Below are 17,628 nucleotides of genomic sequence, written 5' to 3'. Positions count from 1 at the left end.
TCTCCCATAGGGCAGCTTCTCGACGTGAGATTGACCTTTTTCTGGCGGGGATAGCACAGACCGCGTTTCAGCCGCAAGCTCCGGCACTCCGGCAACCTCGGCGCCTACAACAATCTAGTATTTATAGATGACAAGTACCCCAGATGGATCTCTTTGGCACAAGGAAGGCTATATTGCCCCAAGCATTATACGCAAAAATCTATTTCGAGCGCCCCTAATCCTGTCATCATCAACCAGTTTATACATCCACACACTGACACGCGCACCTCTACCGAGATGACGGGCGCTGAAGTTATTGGTACGGCATCTGGGCTGGCCGGTCTTTTTACCACGACCATTGCCTGGTTTGACTACATCTACGTTGCCAGAAAGGCGGCCCCGCGACTACAGTCCCTGATCGTGAAGCTTGGCAGCGCGCAGCTGAGACTAACACGCTGGGGCGGGGCTGTCGGTCTGACAGGCTCAGATATTGAAGACGAGGAGTCGCTAAAAAGCTCGGGCTCGTTCCGGCTCGATGAGGAACAAGAGAATCAGGCTATTCGGACATTTCAGATCTTAGTGACTCTCTTCGAGGAATCCAGGAAAATCTGTCACCGCGAACGCAAGGGAAAGTCTGAAGATGACCCAGAAGTGAAAGCGAACGAAATCAAGCCGTTCGGCCAGAATGGCTTTAAGTGGAGCGCTATGCAACATTACCTTCACGAGACAATGCAGAAAATCGTCCATGAGCGCAGAAACAATATGTCAGTCCCTCGACTCCTCAAGTTCGCTGTTTACGATGAAAAGCATCTCGAGAAGCTGGTCAAGGATATCAACGACCACATTGATGCACTATACCAAATTTACGCTCCGTCTGCGAGCGATGAAGAAGAGGCGGGCAAGGAGGAAATGGATAAGCTTCTCAAAGTCATGAAGGAATTACGCTCTGCATCGGAGCGGGATCTAGTGATGAACACGGCTGTCAAGGATATATTGGACCAAAGTGTAAGTGGAGGTCGATCTCACTCTCCTGTCTTCAATCTTGTTATTAATACAAGCAGAATGAAAACATGACCTTCAACACCACGCAGTCTCAAGTCCAGAAAATAGGTCAAGATCAGCAAGGTCACTATGTAATGACGGTCGGATCTGATGCAAGCTAGAAAAGATAACGTTACGTTGACCAGTTGGCCGCAGCTCCGACTAGTCTATGGGTTGCAGATATGGATTGAAGACAATCCGACGTTTACGCCTACGGATTGCTTTCTTTCTTTAATTAATACTAGAAACCTTATCTCCACTTAGGCCTAACCTTAGTCTTGCTGGACTGGAAATAGGCATAGGGCTAAGCTGAAAGCGCCTCGACAGTCCTCATGGTCAAATCATTACCATACAGAAAAATTCATGCTGGCTACTATGTAAGTAAAAATTTTAGGGGAAAGGTGTATAGCTGCTGGCAGGTGACTAGAATTATCGGTAGTATTGCCTCTCTTCAAATGTCGTCAAGGCGGTCAATAAGCTTTGGCCGTACCCAATGTGATTCATCAAGTGCGGAGAGGAAAGGTACCGGCCGATTGGCATTCGAACCCCAGTCTTAAGTAACGTTATATGATGAAAACGTCTCACCCAAATTAGTCAGCGGTTTGGTAGCCAATACATGATAGCCCAGGTTCAAGGGAGGCCGGGAACGCCACGCTGGCCGACCGGCCTTAGCGAAGATATCTTCATATACAGCCTAATATCGAAGACGTAAAGCTAAGTTTTGTGGAACGACCTATGAAGAATCACAAGAGCCCTGTGTATCTACAACTAGTATGTACGCTTATATTTGAGGCCTCATCAGGAGATTGTGGCAAGTGGAGGAAGAAATATATAAAATCAAGTCGCTGGCCGATAAAATATCGAGGCACTTCTGCATGGTCAATAGATAGAGAAACAGCAAGTTTAGATTGTTCTAAACTGTCAGATGACTCTATAAATCTAAGACCGAACAATAGTCATTCATATCCCATGTTCGAATTTCCTGCTCAGCCCTGCACTTTTCCTCCATTTTTGAAGGCAGTTTGTCCCTGGCTTTCGACCTCCTTTTCTGGGTAGAGCCTGGTTTCGCCACCGCCAGATCACGTTTCTTTTGCGCCTCAACGATATCGTCGTAGCTCATCACTTTAGCATGTCCGATGACTGTTTGGCCGCTGGATTGTCGAGAAGACTTTTCATTGTTCTGCTCAAATAGGATCCGGTTCTCCTCCAGCAATAAGGCGCGCTCGGCGAAGACCTTTTCGGCCGCGTGGGTTAATGTTTGAAGACGTTGTTTGCATCCAGTGTCTAGATCAGAGGTGTTTTGCTCCACCTCTCTGCAAAGCAAGGCGAAATGATCAGAGGTGTTCGGAGTGTGATGGAGATTGAAGGGCACGGTCGGATGCTCCACAGGGGTGGCCTGTACCTCGGGCCGCGACACTTGGACATCTTTGAGGACGCGAGACGGGTCGAATGGAAAGAGACCGCTTCTAGACCAGGTAGATCGTATATTGCGGAGTGTAAATGCTTCTGCGCGGGCGCGATCATAAAGATAAGTGAAGTGTGGCTTGCCGATGGTATTTACCCCCGCCCGACATGCCTGCTCAACCTGTGCCCGGTATGCCGTCTTCAGAAGACTGAAGACACCCACATCGCACGGCTGCAGTTTGTGCGACGTATGAGAAGGGAGACGACATAGAATGATGCGGTTAGCAAAGCAGAACTTCAAGACTTCCAGAGACTCATGGGTGCCGAAACCATCGCAGATCAACAGTCGTGGCCGACCGCCGGCTCGGTCTCGCGTCTGTGGATCGAACACATGCTTCATCCAGTACAAACTGATTTCTGTGTTTGTATAGCCTGTTTTGGAGCAGGCATAATGCCATCCGGGGGTAGCGTGAGTGGTCCAGGAACTACGATGGGTGGCCGCCGGCCAGATGATGAGAGGGTGCAGGGACCGGCCATCGGCGGAAATGCATTCAATCGCCGTGACTAGCGTGCGCTTCACCGTGGTCCCTCGATGCTTTCTCAAATCATCCCTGCCGACGAGCACTTTGAGGGAGTTCAGAACGCTGAGAAGCACTCCTGTCTCGTCCATATTATACACATTCTCCGGGAGAATGGCCGGATCGGCCAGCTCTCGGCCAATAATGGCAAACCAGTGTCGAACTTTGTCTTCAATCTGCCGGTCATCTCGCTTCCAATCGATCGCTCGCAACCGTCGCGCTTTTAACTGTGGATGTCGTCGATAGAAGCCCTGCGGCCAGCTCTTTCCCGGAGGTGGGATCTTGAGGCTTGGGACTGTAGTCTGAAAAACGGAAGACCGTTGGCGCACGATAATCAGGGCGAGTGATCTGAGAAACTTAACCGGAAGAGGATAGCCGTTGTCTGCCAGCCGCAATACATATTCAGCGAGGGCCTGTTCCTCTCGCGGGGTGAGATACTGCTGATTGGCGGCTTTGTCGGCGAGAGAAGGCTTGTCATTGGCCCGCCGCCACAAGGTGGACGCGGTGATCCCGGTCGATCTCGACCGAATTGCGTAGGATGTACGCGCCAGAGGTTGATGGGCTGGAGACATTGCGGTCCTTTTTAGTCCATTTTTTGACTAGCATATTCTACTTGTAAAAAAAACCAGCCGTGAAGGGTGAATGGGTTTGAACACTGTAGAATACTATAGGTGAATAGCATGTTGTGAATTCCAAGACGCGTTATATATTCTTTATTGGTTGCACTTGGATTTGAGATTTTTTGAAATCAAATTCCACCAGCCAGACCAAATGATTCCACTACAATTCTGAGGATACCAAAAGCCATTGAATGTCTATGCAAAGCTTCGCCGCAATGTCAACGCGGTCGAAAATATGCTGAAAGACGACGTGATAACTGTTGACGTTTTTGCCAGCATCAAATTATTGCTGCGGGTGTAACAGTCATGCTTGATCTTTGCGGGGCTTTTGGCAATGTAATTTCATTTCACCAAATTAATTAGCTCAAATCGACCGTTGAGCTGCCAAAGAGGAGTTGAACCATTCGATTTGAGCATATTTTTTTTCGTAAGTGCATCTGTTCGTACATGTACTGTTCAATTATCATAAAAAATAAGAAATATGAATTTTAAACTCAATACTTTATTCTTTCAACGACAGCCCGGTAAACGCCAGAGTAACTTAACTTAGTCACACAGCGAGTTTTTTGACCGTTGAACACCAAAAACATTTGAACACGGTGGGCTAAGCAGAAGTAAACAATGCTGAGCAAAGTTGATAGGGCGGTTTTGTTGTGAAAAAGAGTTCAATTTTTGACGTTCAACCACATTTGAACTACACTATCGAGCCTGCAATCTTCTACCGTTTGGCAGTTCTCACCAGGTTCAAGTTAAACGGTTAACTTTGGTAGAACCCCGCATTCTGCCTTGGTGTGAGTCAATGGTCACGTGGAGTTCAGGGTCTACGCGATCCCCCGAGGAACAGAAAGTTTTTCGTTCCACCCTGGATGTGGGATCACGTAAGTTAATTTCTCACGTGGCATTAATCCCGAAGAGGCTAGCCTTCAGCTAGGCCAAGCAAGGTTAGTCTGAATTACAGCGCCTGGTTAAGGCCATTGCACTACGGCGAGTAGGGAAGATACAAGCTCCCAGGTAATGAGGACTTTGATACCTGGGAGCTTGAGGTTACCCTATCAGATGCCCAAGATACAGCCTCAATTCATGTTCTATGAATGACTAGGTGACTATCAGCTTTGTCCGCGATTAGATTAGCATCATTTTTGAATATTTTGGGCAACCCAGGACGAGTCAAAAACCCACGCATAGGGACATGAAGGCGCAAACCCGCGGACGGGTTCCTGTGGGCGAGAAAAAAGAGACAAACTCAACAAAGACCCGCATTTGAAGAGGTCCAGCTATGTGTGACCAAGTAGAAGCCGGAGCGCCAGCAGTGCAGGAGCGATGCATTACTTGCGGCTGGAAGATGTTCCATGCGACGCGCTCGTCAGAGAAAGGGGCATTGCCACCCCCACTCAGAGAGCTGCCCTATAGGACCGAGTGATCTGCAACAGCGAGGAATAACATGCTAGTGAGATGTGATGCGATGCGTTGCGATACATCACGCTGCATAAGCGCCTGCTGCTTCCAATCCGATTGCCCGAAGGCACGGGCGGGCGGCAGTAGTGAGCGACTTCCAAGCAACGGGCCAATATCTGCATGGCTTTCAGCTTGATGACCCCGCCTTTGAATGAAATGCACGGCAGAAGGGAAGAGTTCTTGAATCGGTCTCAGCGACGGCTCGATATCTTTTTCTCCTCCCGAAATTGTCTGCTGGCTCCGCCTCGTCGCAGCGCGGTTGGCGGAAACGCTCATCTTGTTGTAGGGCCGGTCGATTAATCATTGTTTGATTCGGTCTCCAGAATGGAGAGTCAACGTTTTGATAACGATCGGGGAAATTTCCAGGCTCAAGGGAATATTAAAGACTCGTAAGCACGAATTGAGCATTAATCGACATCTAGAGGCAAAACTGACATGTTACCATCCAAGGACGTTCAACATGTATGTCGAAGGTACGTCTGAATCCAAACCGGCGCCTCGAAAGTCCCAAATCTGACGTGGGTAGCCCAAGACCAAGATAGACAAAGCAGGGATCGCTGCCTCGACTACCTCGCCGAGACCGACCCACGTAACATCAAGACGACCATCCACCAGACAAGGGGGGGCCGCCCTCAAGGAGTCCTACCAATGGATCCTCCGCCATCCTAAGTTTCAATGTTGGCGCGACAACGACGATAGCCAGGTCCTTTGGATCAAGGGCGACCCTGGCAAAGGCAAGACGATGCTGCTCTGTGGCATCATCGACGAGCTCCGCGCTACCACGAAACTGGCGGATCACCAAGCGAAGACCCTCATATCGTTCTTTTTCTGCCAAGCCACCGTCCCCAAGCTGAGTAACGCTCATGCTGCCCTGCGTGGGTTGATCTATATGCTTGTGGACACGCAGCCGACGCTTCTATCCTATGTACGGAAACAATTCAAGGGCACCGGGGAGCAGCGATTTGGGGATGCGGAAGCGTGGGCTGCATTGTGCAATATGTTCTTGGATATTTTGCGCGATTTGAGCCTAGACAAGACATACATCCTGGTTGACGCTCTCGACGAATGCGTGCAGGACCAAGACAAGCTCTTGAAATTGATTCTCCAAGAGACGAAAGATCTCCCGCACGTCAAATGGATCATTTCCAGCCGAAACCATGTCGAACAGCGCACACGGCTGGTGGACTCGCAATCAATACTGAGTCTGGAACTGCAGGAGAACGCAGATCTCGTGTCCGGGGCGATCAGTGCTTATATTTCCGACCGAATATCGAACACCGAATCTCTCCGGGACAACCCGGACCGGGAATATGTTCGACAAGTCCTCCACGAGAAAGCCGAGGGAACGTTCCTCTGGGTGGCTCTCGTCGCTCAGGAGCTCCAGGATGCCGATAGCTGGGATGTGAGGCAGGTGGTCGATGATGTACCAACTGGGCTGGATGATCTGTATGCGCGGATTATCGACCAGATCGAACAACTGGAGCCTCGAAGCCGAGAGTACTGTCAGCTGGTTCTCTCGGCGACCACCCTAGCCTACCGGCCGCTTCAGCTGCTGGAGCTGGGAGCTGTGTCCGGACTTCCCGAAGTGATCGCCGGCAACGCCAAGAATATGGAGAAGATCGTCAAGAAGAGCGGCTCTTTCCTCACGGTTCGCGACAAGACAATCTACTTTGTGCATCAGTCCGCGAAGGACTATCTGATCGAAAAAACCGTGTTGAGCATACTTCCCTCCGGCCATGCGGCGGCCCACTACCGTATATTCACGCAATCACTGCAGATCATGAACAAGACGTTATCGAAGCGTGATGCATACTGCCTCGGCGCCCTCGGTACTCATATCACCGAGGTCAAGCAGCCTGAGCCAGATCCACTCGCAGCAGCGCGTTATTCATGTGTCTACTGGGTGGACCATCTCGAACAATCTGGATCATACGAAGAACTTCAGGACGCTGGCCCCGTCGACACATTCCTCCGAACCCGATGTCTCTGCTGGCTCGAGGCACTGAGTCTCCTTCGAAGCGTAACTAGTGGAGTCCTGTCGATAGAGAAACTTGGTAGTCTGCTACGGGTATGTGGTCATTTATTGCGCTTCATACAGTTCTAATACCGCTAAAGGGAAGACCAGGAGTATCCAGAATGAGTGGTCTGGTCCAGGATGCGTACCGGTTCATCTTGTACCACCGAGCAGCAATCGAGAACAGCCCCCTCCAGGCGTACGTTTCGGCCCTGGTATTCAGCCCACCGCGGAGTACGATCCAGCAGCTGTTCCGGCACGAGAGGCCCAAGAATATCGCGATGGCGCCGGCGATGGGAGATGACTGGGATGCGCATACCGGCGCCTGCCTGCAGACGCTGGAGAGCCATGATGGCTGGGTCCACTCAGTGGTGTTCTCCCACGACAGCAGCCGCGTCGCGTCCGGGTCGGACGACAAGACAATCAAGATCTGGGATACGCATACCGGCGCCTGCCTGCAGACGCTGGAGGGCCATGACGGCTTGGTCAGATCAGTGGTGTTCTCCCACGACAGCAGCCGCGTCGCGTCCGGGTCTTGGGACTGGACGATCAAGATCTGGGATGCGCAGACCGGCGCCTGCCTGCAGACGCTGGAGGGCCATGATGGGGCAGTCAACTCAGTGGTGTTCTCCCACGACAGCAGCTGCGTCGCATCCGGGTCGGGTGACAGCACGATCAAGATCTGGGATGCGCATACCGGCGCCTGCCTGCAGACGCTGGAGGGCTATGATGGGACAGGCTGGGTCCACTCAGTGGTGTTCTCCGACGACAGCAGCCGCGTCGCGTCCGGGTCGGACGACAAGACAATCAAGATCTGGGATGCGCAGACCGGCGCCTGCCTGCAGACGCTGGAGGGCCATGATGGGGCAGTCTACTCAGTGGTGTTCTCCCACGACAGCAGCCGCGTTGCGTCCGGGTCAGGCGACAGCACGATCAAGATCTGGGATGCGCATACCGGCGCCTGCCTGCAGACGCTGGAGGGCCATGATGAGACAGTCTACTCAGTGGTGTTCTCCCACGACAGCAGCCGCGTCGCGTCTGGGTCGAGCGACAGCACGATCAAGATCTGGGATGCGCATACCGGCGCCTGCCTGCAGACACTGGAGGGCCATGATGAGACAGTCTACTCAGTGATGTTCTCCCACGACAGCAGCCGCGTCGCGTCCGGGTCGAGGGACAAGACAATCAAGATCTGGGATGCGCATACCGGCGCCTGCCTGCAGACGCTGGAGGGCCATGACGGCTTGGTCAAATCAGTGGTGTTCTCCCACGACAGCAGCTACGTCGCGTCCGGGTCTTGGGACTGGACGATCAAGATCTGGGATACGCAGACCGGCGCCTGTCTGCAGACGCTGGAGGGCCATGATGGGGCAGTCAACTCAGTGGTGTACTCCCACGACAGCAGCCGCGTCGCGTCTGGGTCGAGCGACAGAACGATCAAGATCTGGGATGCGCATACCGGCGCCTGCCTGCAGACGCTGGAGGGCCATGATGAGACAGTCTACTCAGTGGTGTTCTCCCACGACAGCAGCCGCGTTGCGTCCGGGTCAGGCGACAGCACGATCAAGATCTGGGATGCGCATACCGGCGCCTGCCTGCAGACGCTGGAGGGCCATGATGAGACAGTCTACTCAGTGGTGTTCTCCCACGACAGCAGCCGCGTTGCGTCCGGGTCGGGCGACAGCACGATCAAGATCTGGGATGCGCATACCGGTGCCTGCCTGCAGACCCACGGTATGAAATATCCTGTGAGCAATCTTTCTTTCGACGCCACCGGCTCTTCTCTTCACACTGACATTGGAATTGTCGCCCTTCGCGACTCGCTGACACCTGCCCCTACCACTTCGAAAGAGCTTCTCCCTTCAGAATCCCAGTCACTGCCGGCCACTCAACAGTCGCAACCCCCTGAGCACTTAGGATACCGTATCAGTTCCGATCGGTCCTGGATCACACGGTGTTCACAAAACTGGCTATGGCTGCCTCCCATGTATCGCCCAAGATGTTCGGCTGTAGGCCAGTCTGGGTTGGTCTTGGTGCTTGGCTGCCAGTCTGGGCGCGTCCTGATCTTTGGATTCATAGCTGAGGATTACAACTGAGTGCTTACAGTCAACAGCCAAGATAATATGTGAATGTCGCAATCTTAATCCTGCCACGCACAATGTCTAGCCACGCACAATGTCTAGCCACGCACAATGTCTTGCCACGCACAATGTTTTCTCATGGACGGTCATGGTAGTCACCTGATCCTTGGTCCAGGAATAGAAAGGTAACAATCCGTAATACTTACAGACGGGGCTGTAGGGCGGCTGTCATGTTGAGCGACGGTTGTAATTTTCATACCCTTAGTTACAAACATCGTTATCTTTCCGTGTATTCCCCTAACCCAAATTGGGAATTTTTGTACCTCCCCGCTGCCAAGAATTTCACTCAGATTAACATTGTCGTAGCTCACATCATTCTGATGGCATGAAAAATAACGACCGCGACTAGGAAGGTCATATCATACAATACTGTTTTTCCTACTCATCTCTGAAGCCTTGGTTGGCAGATCTTGGCGTCAAAGTAGTTGACAGCGGATTTCTTAGTAGTACATGACTTCCTGTAATTTAGCACCTGAACAAATCATTTCCTTTGCTTCAAGAGAACCGTGATACAAAAGGTCAAAAACTGTTGCTTCCATTGTTTTCAGACAGGAAGCAACATGTGGATCATGAGTGATGTTGCTCTCATGTGCAGGTACCTGGCGGGCGTTTCACCACATAGGGCATTTCATGTCACCGGGATGGGGGTTACAGTATTGTATATGCTGCACGTAGATGGGAAGAGAGTAGTTGTTATGGGAGTAGGAAGTCATTGGCTGGAGAAGAAAGCACTATGGGTCAGCTGACCCGTAGCAAAAGTCGGCAAGGCGGCGGAGACAAATTTGGTAACTAGCGAATAAGAAAGCATAAAAATACTGATTGAATAATACTTCCCCGTGCAGCCAACTTAGGTGCAAGAACCAAGTAACGATTTTGTCTACTTTTTACCAGAGGTTCACTGCTGGTATCCTCTTAATCCAAGATTATAGAGTATATAGGGCGTTGTAGATCATGCTAGGTCTTACGACGGAAGTAAAGCCCAACGGTCGGATCTCGCCGTCGATGACCGAGAGGCTACACGTGGTGCTTTCATCGGGAAACAAAACAAGCGCAAAAGCACAAGGCTGCTTGCTAATTAGCTGCGAAGCCCGGTCACGGCCCATCATGCCGATGCTGCGGTTAGGTCGGATCAGGAAAGTAGTGGCGCGAGCCGGGGCGATTTTCATGTCTGAGTCGCCCGGTACCCACATCTGCACAGCTCATCACCAACACTGATTCCCACTCCTGACTGGCGCAGTAATTCTCCTAGCGAGTCAGTCGTTCAACACTGATCTCATAATTTTCAGATCTCAGCTGCACTATTTATCACGACATTAATTTCAACTCCTGATTGGCGTATTATTTCTCCTAATGACTCAGCAACACTCACTGATTTCCATTCCTGATCAGCGTATACTTTCTCTTAGTGAATTAGCCGTTCAACGTTGGTTTCGCCATTTTCAGGTCTAGAGCGAGCCAAGGTTCAGGCCCAAGTTCTACTTAATCAAAACGTCTTTTTTGCAATTCTAATACTTGAAAATAAAAATAAATAATACGAAATCTAGATTATATATTACTAAAAAAGGTAAATCCAGAGTGCCTAAAAGGTTTCAGACTCTCACTTATATTTTCTATTAGGAAAGTTCGCCCAGAGAACTAGAGTGCTTACTATTCCAATTTAAGACAAGTGATGTAGTGCTTGACAGAAAATGCAGAATCGGAATTGAATAGTTATGGATTAAGTTCAGTGCAGCACAGTACTAGCAAGCGAAGCCTCTATATAAAAGAAAGTCGGATCGTCTATCTAATTATCTGCGGATAGAGTCTTGTTACATAACTCTGGTACTTACTTAGATTAACGACTAATTTTCAGTGCTCCAGGACAGTGCCAATGTCTCGTTTCGGGATTTCAATTGACCCCGAATGCTCGTACTTTGAGAAAAGTCTGTATTCGAGACTTTACGGAGAACGCCACATGTTGATCATCTTCTCCGACTCTTAGCACTATACCACAAGCGGACGGCAATAGATTGAATGTTCGTCTCGTGCGCGAATGAGAGCAGGGACTTAAATGTTGGGTGGCGAAAACGCGCTGGTAGGGTACGCCGCAATGTTTCGGAATCGCTAAAAAGACCTAAATCGGACGTTTCAACCATTGCGCCGGAGGCCACAAAGGACAAGGCTTGTCAGTAATGGATCAGACGAGAGGATAAACGTATCAATTTACGTCCTGAATTTCATTCCTAAGAGAGTAGTCAGCAAGAGCTACCAGAAGCGGCTTGATACAGTATATGATGTCCATAATGTCCAACCCTAACGATCTCTCGCGCCCAGTCCAGCGTATGACAGGGATTGGAACGTGGCCCCCATGGGTTGGCGAGGGGTAAGAAAGGAAACAGAAGCGAAGATTCCAGACACAGCTTTGGAAGTTCTATGCAAGGTCTAGACCAAGCCCTGGTTCAATCTCATCACTCGAGGACCAGGGTTCAAACCTCCGAATGATGCATGAAAGCGGAATTCGAAGCTATGATGATGTGCGGGGTAGATGGAATGGGCCTTGCAGGTGAACGCAAAAGCTTGCGAGTGAGCGCCGGACCCCGGCAAGGGGCGGGGAAGGACGCGGGACAAGGGTCGACTCTCCTGTGAAAAGCGACGCTATCGCCTGACCAATTTCCCCCGCCAGCCACAGCTGGACCGGGAATGACCGTCAGAGTCAATCGGCCTGGATCCATGCAGAATTTAGCTCTTTTTCTTCCCCTCGTGCCGATGCGAGCCATCGCAGATCGATGGTGTTCTCGCCTCGTATGGTACGTACCGGGGCGATCCCATGATTTAGCCGGGTCTTATTATAGAAATTACAGTCTCACACTAGCTCAGCAGGTTTCTTACAAGATAACCAGCTAAGCCCAGGCGCGGATAATCGCGGGGTCTTGACATTTTCAGAAACAGAATGTGATATAACAATTAAAGTTTTTTATTCCAAATACTTCATTCACGCCATCTTGTCACGTGATCTTCCTGCAATGCGCAGGCCGCAGGCCATGGGGCCGCATCGGCGATTACGCACCGGGCCGAGGAATTCCCGAAAGAGTGTATGTGTATGGCGTCAGAAGCTTACTTAGTACACCGGCCTTAATCGCCAGAAAAGCTCATCCGAATGCCGCTACCTATGCCCTGCGCACCTGAAATATGGCCAACAGATAGGCCCAGACCGGCTTACTCCTTTTGTCTGGCTTTGGCGACTGATCGCGCTAATTCGAGCGCTGTCAAATACACCTAACTTACTGTAGCAAAAGAAAAATCACTCAGAAAAGTGCTGCGGTGAAACATGAGCATTAGTGAGGTGTTTACTTTCACCGATGTTGACAAGCTGTTGACACCGGGTGGACTTTATTCCGAAGAAGCTCCACATTCTACCGTTTCCACGTTGGACGAGACGCCATCAACTCAAGAAGGGGTGGGCGAGTACTTTGGCTAAAAATGAGTACGAAAATAATATGTCGTTCAACAGCAGCTCGCCAAGGCCCGCAGCTATGTTTTTTTTTATATTTTACACCTGCTCTTGAACATTCATGACAGGTCTTAACGAGCGCAAAAAAGGATCACTTCACAGCGGTCGCAGATTCATCGCGGTCTCATTATTGAGGTGGTTTTGCACGTACCTCAACAGTTCACATCATACTTCGTTTCTGAACACAGCAGATAAAAACGTATTCATGCAGTAGTGGGTTAATAACATGAACGTGCTTGCTTTCGGGGGTAATTGCTGATCCTAGAGCGAGTTAGGTGCGCAATACACAGCCTCTTGTGTTGAGATTCAACGCTTAAATTTGACAACCCGCAAATATATAATCTTTACGTTGATTCCTGACCAAATATCGTGGCATATTTGAGCAGGATTTGCAAATATGCTGTAACTTTCACCGTTGCCGCACCTAATTGGTGCCTGCAAATGATCACTGTCGTCTTTCTTTTAATGATGAAAAGAGCATGTACAAAAACCAATTTCCTACCTTTTATTTTCAGCAATACTATTACTTCATGCATTCCATAATTGAGATACAGTGCCGTCCGTTATTGCCTTCCATGACGGATGTATATGAGATGCTCTTTCTAACCCTAATCACATGATCAGGTAAGCTGAATAATATTACTGTATAAAGATACCGCTCTGTAATTATATCGTAACAATACCGAGCCTTTGCTTGATACCTGTATGAAAGTTACACGAGTCTAGAATTGAGGGGCTGGGCAGACTGGAATCTTCGATGCAGATAGAGCAAACTTGGGTTCTGCAATCTGTCCTCAACTTCTCTTCACTTCTCTTCGCTTTTCGCAATAGTTACACAGCTGAGAGCCTGGTGTTCTTGATGCCAATTTAGGTAAATCTAATGACCGGGGCCCGTCAGTAAGATTTCCGCGATGATTTCCACTGTTATTCTAGCTCTGCTTTAGGCGACCCGTCATCCGCACATACTCATTTTAGAAAGTCAGATAAAAAAGAAACATAAAAAGGGTAGCGATGTAACCACTGGATTGTCATATCTTCCGGTTAGCATCAATGTTCTCCCAGCACCAGCTGCGCATTATTCGACGGCCGCTTTGTTACCTTCCAACCAAGTTTCCCCTGAAAATCTTGTGATTCCTGGATTTTGAGAGCAAGCTGTGGGGGAATACTGCAATTGGCTGATATCACACACCAATGACGAAAGATTAAAAAGCCGATTTTTGAAAAATATGTCAGGTAACTCTGGAAAATCGCCTAAGTCTTGGATTAATCCTCGACCACCCTGATGCTGGCTTCTTCGTCTAGCGAGGAATTCAAATTGGAACTGCTCGTCGCTTTTTGTGCGACGTCATTGAATGAGCTACAGTTATGCACCGTCCGGCTACACTTGAATAGACCTCTGGAGAGATACCTGGCGTTATCGGGTAGAATCAATAGCTATCATTTTCTGTTATCCTATTTTACGAAAGACGGTCTAGCAACATGGTCTCTCTTTGAGTTAAGGCCTAGCGTGTGTTTCATTTGATCCTTAATGGCTCAAGTTCATATTGTATAGAAAATCACTTATGATAGGTAGGTACATGATGCGCAATTTTCCGGTAAGCTTGAAGTCTTACCGCAACGAAAGTAGCGGAATAAATCCAAAATATGCCCGTGATCATGAAGAATATGTTGACTAGATCAGGAACGCTAAAAGAACTGTCTATCCCAGAAGCTATGTATCGTGGCCATTTGGATTAGTGATGTCCGGTTTTCTGGTACTCAAGCAAGGCAGTTTGGAGTTCTGATACAATAGCTGTAGAAGCGTGATGCAGAAAGCCTTTGCACGCATGATAGCCAAGGGAAACCTAATTAAAAAGGAGAAACCTTAACGAAGGCAACTAATGAAGCATATCTAATCCAAAAGCCAAATTGTTAAACGCACATTTCCTTGGAGAGGTGTGTATAGCTCGGATATGCTAGCAAGTATATGTATTAGTGGACAGCAATAACAGGATGCTTAGTTCTTACATCAACATGGTTTCGCAGACGCCGCAGTGGTAGCAGGCGTATCACACACAAGTGGTATTTACTTGGCTTGATCAGTATGTAGGCATTATGAAGCCATCTCTCAGGAGGGCATTTGTCACATACACCCTAGAACTAAAAATCAGAGCCTCGTTGTCCGAATCATGGAACAAAGATATCCCAGCGCTTTCGGAATACACTCAACCATTCCAACACAATCCGATAAATTGTAAAAGAACTCTATAAATTCCTTTACTTGTTAAAGCGAGATAAATCTATGCATTAAATCCCATCATGGCTAGCAACATGTCTTCGACCTCTTCGTCGGCCGGAAACGAAATGAAATCCGACATATCGACATCAGACGCGAAAGGATCTTGTAGGCTAGCCATAGGTTGCACATCCTTTAGATCCTGAAATTGCAGGTCGTCGCTTCTTTCACCTTGTGATGAACGAGGAGACTCAGGGTCACCTACCATTTCTTGGTGAGGTACCGTCTCCTTTCCATCTTGAGAACTCCCAGAAGCCGAGGAAGATGTACCCGGTAATGGAATGCCGCTCAAATCGAGGTCTTGAGTTGTGGCTATACGGCAAAGGCAGGCATTGCAAAACCTGAAAGACCGTCGAGCTGCCTCCGATGTGCTTCCTAAGCAATACAACCATAAAAGCCCCTTTTTCGCTCCGTTCAAAACGTCTGTAGTTGACACAGTAAGCACTGGAGCCTCCTCTGGCCTCGTTGCCGCCGGGCTAATTGTCAAATCGAGAAGTAGGATCACAGTAGCCTGGATGAGAACGTGTAGGAAATCCCACCACTGTAGGAGTTTATAGCACCAAGCGAGATCTGTCCGGTCTGGCAGCAGTCTCATAATACTCAGGGAAGCTTGGAGACAGGCTACGGCAGAAATATTATTGTGCCGTGAACGAGTACGCTCCGTGCTACTCTTGCTTCCACTTCTGCGGCGTTTAAGGCAGGGTCGATTGAGTATGATCCGGGCACTATGATAATTCAAGGCTAGAGAAACCTGAAAGGCTGATTTGCTCCCTTGTGATTGATCACTGTGGATGTCTTCAAAGCAGAAGGAAGGGTGTAAGCTCAACAACCAATCATCCATCTTCTTGCCGTAGAGAGCAATGCGACTTTCGATCTGGCTCCACCTTATCCGAGGGCTGTTGTATGCATATATTCCATTACAGATAGCATGAGCGACCAGGGATAGATCTACCGCATAGAAAAAGTAAAGAGATGGACTCGGCGAAAAAGTCTTCAACAAAGTACTTTGAGATTCTATCTGCTCTCGATCAAGGTGTAGAGACCATTTTATGGTACTGATCGGAGTTGATGGCGAGCTGGCTGGCTCATGGGTAACTTGCCCTGGATGAGCCAGATTTTCAAAGGCTAGTGGCGGAGGCGCAGAGCTAGAAGAATCCCCCAGGCAAGAAACTCTCCCAGTCATGACAGACAGAAGATGTTCTAATCGGAAAATTGACCACCATAGCTGATTTCGGGCTTCATCTGACTTCAAGTCGAGTCCAGCATCCTTTTTCTGGAGATTCAGGCCAAAATTGATGCCGGACCGTGCAGCAATGCCGATCATCTTCCATGACCTAGGAGATAATTAACAAACTTAACTAACTAGGGGAAACACCAGCTGGACGAGCAGCTTTTTAAGACTTGCTCTGACATAGACATACCTATTTACCTGCGAGACAATCAGCAGGTAGAATGACATCAACGCTTCGGCTTGTACTTGTTGCAAATCATCGTGATTATGAAGAATACTTTTCGGAACGTTGAGCGATATAGCTCGCGAAAAAAATAGGTTCTCATCGCCATTAGGCTGTATGTCCTGCCGCGATAGCCGAGAAAAGACGGAACCAATGGCGAGAATAAGATTGAAGATGGTCAACCATTTCCTGCCGGGGTTTTGAGTGGTCGCGTAACAGCGATTATATTGTTCACGAACTAGCTGCGGTCGAATGAACGGCAAGGAAGTTTGTACGTTCTGCAGATAGACTTGAAATAATCGATCTACTAGCCTTTTCGGGGGTAGGACGAAAGCATTCGTCTCTTCTAAATCGGGTAGACTCATATGATCAAGATGATAATTGACATATGCGACCGAATCGCCGGACAGAAGCCTGTGTGGCTTCTGTCTCGGACAGAAAGTTGTCGGTATCTTGACTCATAGCCTCAGACTCCAAGCGCTGCATCCACACAATTTCGGACGTTTTTCCGATATACCCAGTCGCTCGACTTTTTTCATCTCGATTTAGATCTTCGGTAACGGCTTCATTCCCCTCTAGGGAACCTGGCGATGTGGAAGAGGCACTAGACGTTTTCCTTTGGCGGGCTGGGTTTCTGGTAGGCAGGTCCTGTTACATTTCATTAATTTGCTGATAACATTAGCAAGATATAATCTTGGATGCTGAACGCACCTTGAGAGCATTTGTGACGCGGTTTGCGATAGGCCCTTCGAGATCTGTGGAAATACTACGAAGCAGTTCCTCGTAGCGCTCGACCTTTCTTCGCGCCGATTCGAGTTCTTTTTGTCGTCGGACGAATTTTGCCTCTGAATAGAGACAGTTGGTTCGGCTTATGGAACGACACTGAGAGCAGACGGGCTTGTTGCCATCGCATTTGGTTTTGCGTTCTCTGCAAGAGTCGCAAGCGCGACTCGTACGTCGCCTGCCACTGTCACGTCTTTGGTGTTGCAGGCGTGGGATGGGGAGTTTGGTTGCCATCTCTTCTTTGCGGGCAGACATCTTGAGAAGTTAGAAATATAAGGGGGGGAACATGGTTAATAGTGGCCGTGGATCTCCAACCTCCATCCGGAGAAAAGTTATTGAGCACGGATACTAACTCCGGGGTAAACAGTCAGCCCCCCCTGAGGGGCGGGGAAGG

At 49.2% G+C, this 17,628-nt stretch overlaps 7 protein-coding genes across 7 annotated transcripts; 3 read left to right on the top strand and 4 right to left on the bottom strand.

Moving 5' to 3' along the window:
* Positions 1 to 276: 276 nt before the first annotated feature.
* Positions 277 to 1,053, top strand: N7533_008294 (uncharacterized protein; the record flags this gene model as incomplete). The annotated part of the gene is made up of 1 exon (XM_057104944.1): positions 277 to 1,053. The coding sequence occupies one exon, from the start codon at positions 277 to 279 to the stop codon at positions 1,051 to 1,053; it is 777 nt and encodes a 258-aa protein (XP_056959901.1).
* Positions 1,054 to 1,951: 898 nt separating this feature from the next.
* Positions 1,952 to 3,574, bottom strand: N7533_008293 (uncharacterized protein; the record flags this gene model as incomplete). The annotated part of the gene is made up of 1 exon (XM_057104943.1): positions 1,952 to 3,574. The coding sequence occupies one exon, from the start codon at positions 3,572 to 3,574 to the stop codon at positions 1,952 to 1,954; it is 1,623 nt and encodes a 540-aa protein (XP_056959900.1).
* Positions 3,575 to 5,026: 1,452 nt separating this feature from the next.
* Positions 5,027 to 5,353, bottom strand: N7533_008292 (uncharacterized protein; the record flags this gene model as incomplete). The annotated part of the gene is made up of 1 exon (XM_057104942.1): positions 5,027 to 5,353. The coding sequence occupies one exon, from the start codon at positions 5,351 to 5,353 to the stop codon at positions 5,027 to 5,029; it is 327 nt and encodes a 108-aa protein (XP_056959899.1).
* A 184-nt stretch (positions 5,354 to 5,537) lies between these two features.
* On the top strand, positions 5,538 to 7,181 carry N7533_008291 (Vegetative incompatibility protein HET-E-1; the record flags this gene model as incomplete). The annotated part of the gene is made up of 2 exons (XM_057104941.1): positions 5,538 to 5,550; positions 5,698 to 7,181. The coding sequence occupies 2 exons, from the start codon at positions 5,538 to 5,540 to the stop codon at positions 7,179 to 7,181; spliced, it is 1,497 nt and encodes a 498-aa protein (XP_056959898.1).
* A 32-nt stretch (positions 7,182 to 7,213) lies between these two features.
* Positions 7,214 to 9,187, top strand: N7533_008290 (WD40 repeat domain-containing protein; the record flags this gene model as incomplete). The annotated part of the gene is made up of 1 exon (XM_057104940.1): positions 7,214 to 9,187. One exon carries the CDS (start codon positions 7,214 to 7,216, stop codon positions 9,185 to 9,187), a length of 1,974 nt encoding a protein of 657 aa, XP_056959897.1.
* Positions 9,188 to 10,155: 968 nt separating this feature from the next.
* N7533_008289 (uncharacterized protein) lies at positions 10,156 to 10,398 on the bottom strand (the record flags this gene model as incomplete). Its single annotated transcript, XM_057104939.1, has 1 exon — positions 10,156 to 10,398. The coding sequence occupies one exon, from the start codon at positions 10,396 to 10,398 to the stop codon at positions 10,156 to 10,158; it is 243 nt and encodes an 80-aa protein (XP_056959896.1).
* A 4,603-nt stretch (positions 10,399 to 15,001) lies between these two features.
* On the bottom strand, positions 15,002 to 17,489 carry N7533_008288 (uncharacterized protein; the record flags this gene model as incomplete). Its single annotated transcript, XM_057104938.1, has 4 exons — positions 15,002 to 16,331; positions 16,419 to 16,797; positions 16,847 to 17,099; positions 17,163 to 17,489. The coding sequence occupies 4 exons, from the start codon at positions 17,487 to 17,489 to the stop codon at positions 15,002 to 15,004; spliced, it is 2,289 nt and encodes a 762-aa protein (XP_056959895.1).
* Positions 17,490 to 17,628: the final 139 nt, after the last annotated feature.

The sequence above is a fragment of the Penicillium manginii genome, assembly GCF_028828005.1.
Source record: "Penicillium manginii strain IBT 31320 chromosome Unknown utg000005l:1.0-5665137.0:1.0-5668048.0, whole genome shotgun sequence".
Lineage (NCBI taxonomy): Eukaryota > Fungi > Ascomycota > Eurotiomycetes > Eurotiales > Aspergillaceae > Penicillium > Penicillium manginii.
Note: the sequence above shows the minus strand (reverse complement) of the source record. Positions and strands in the feature narration are given on the sequence as shown.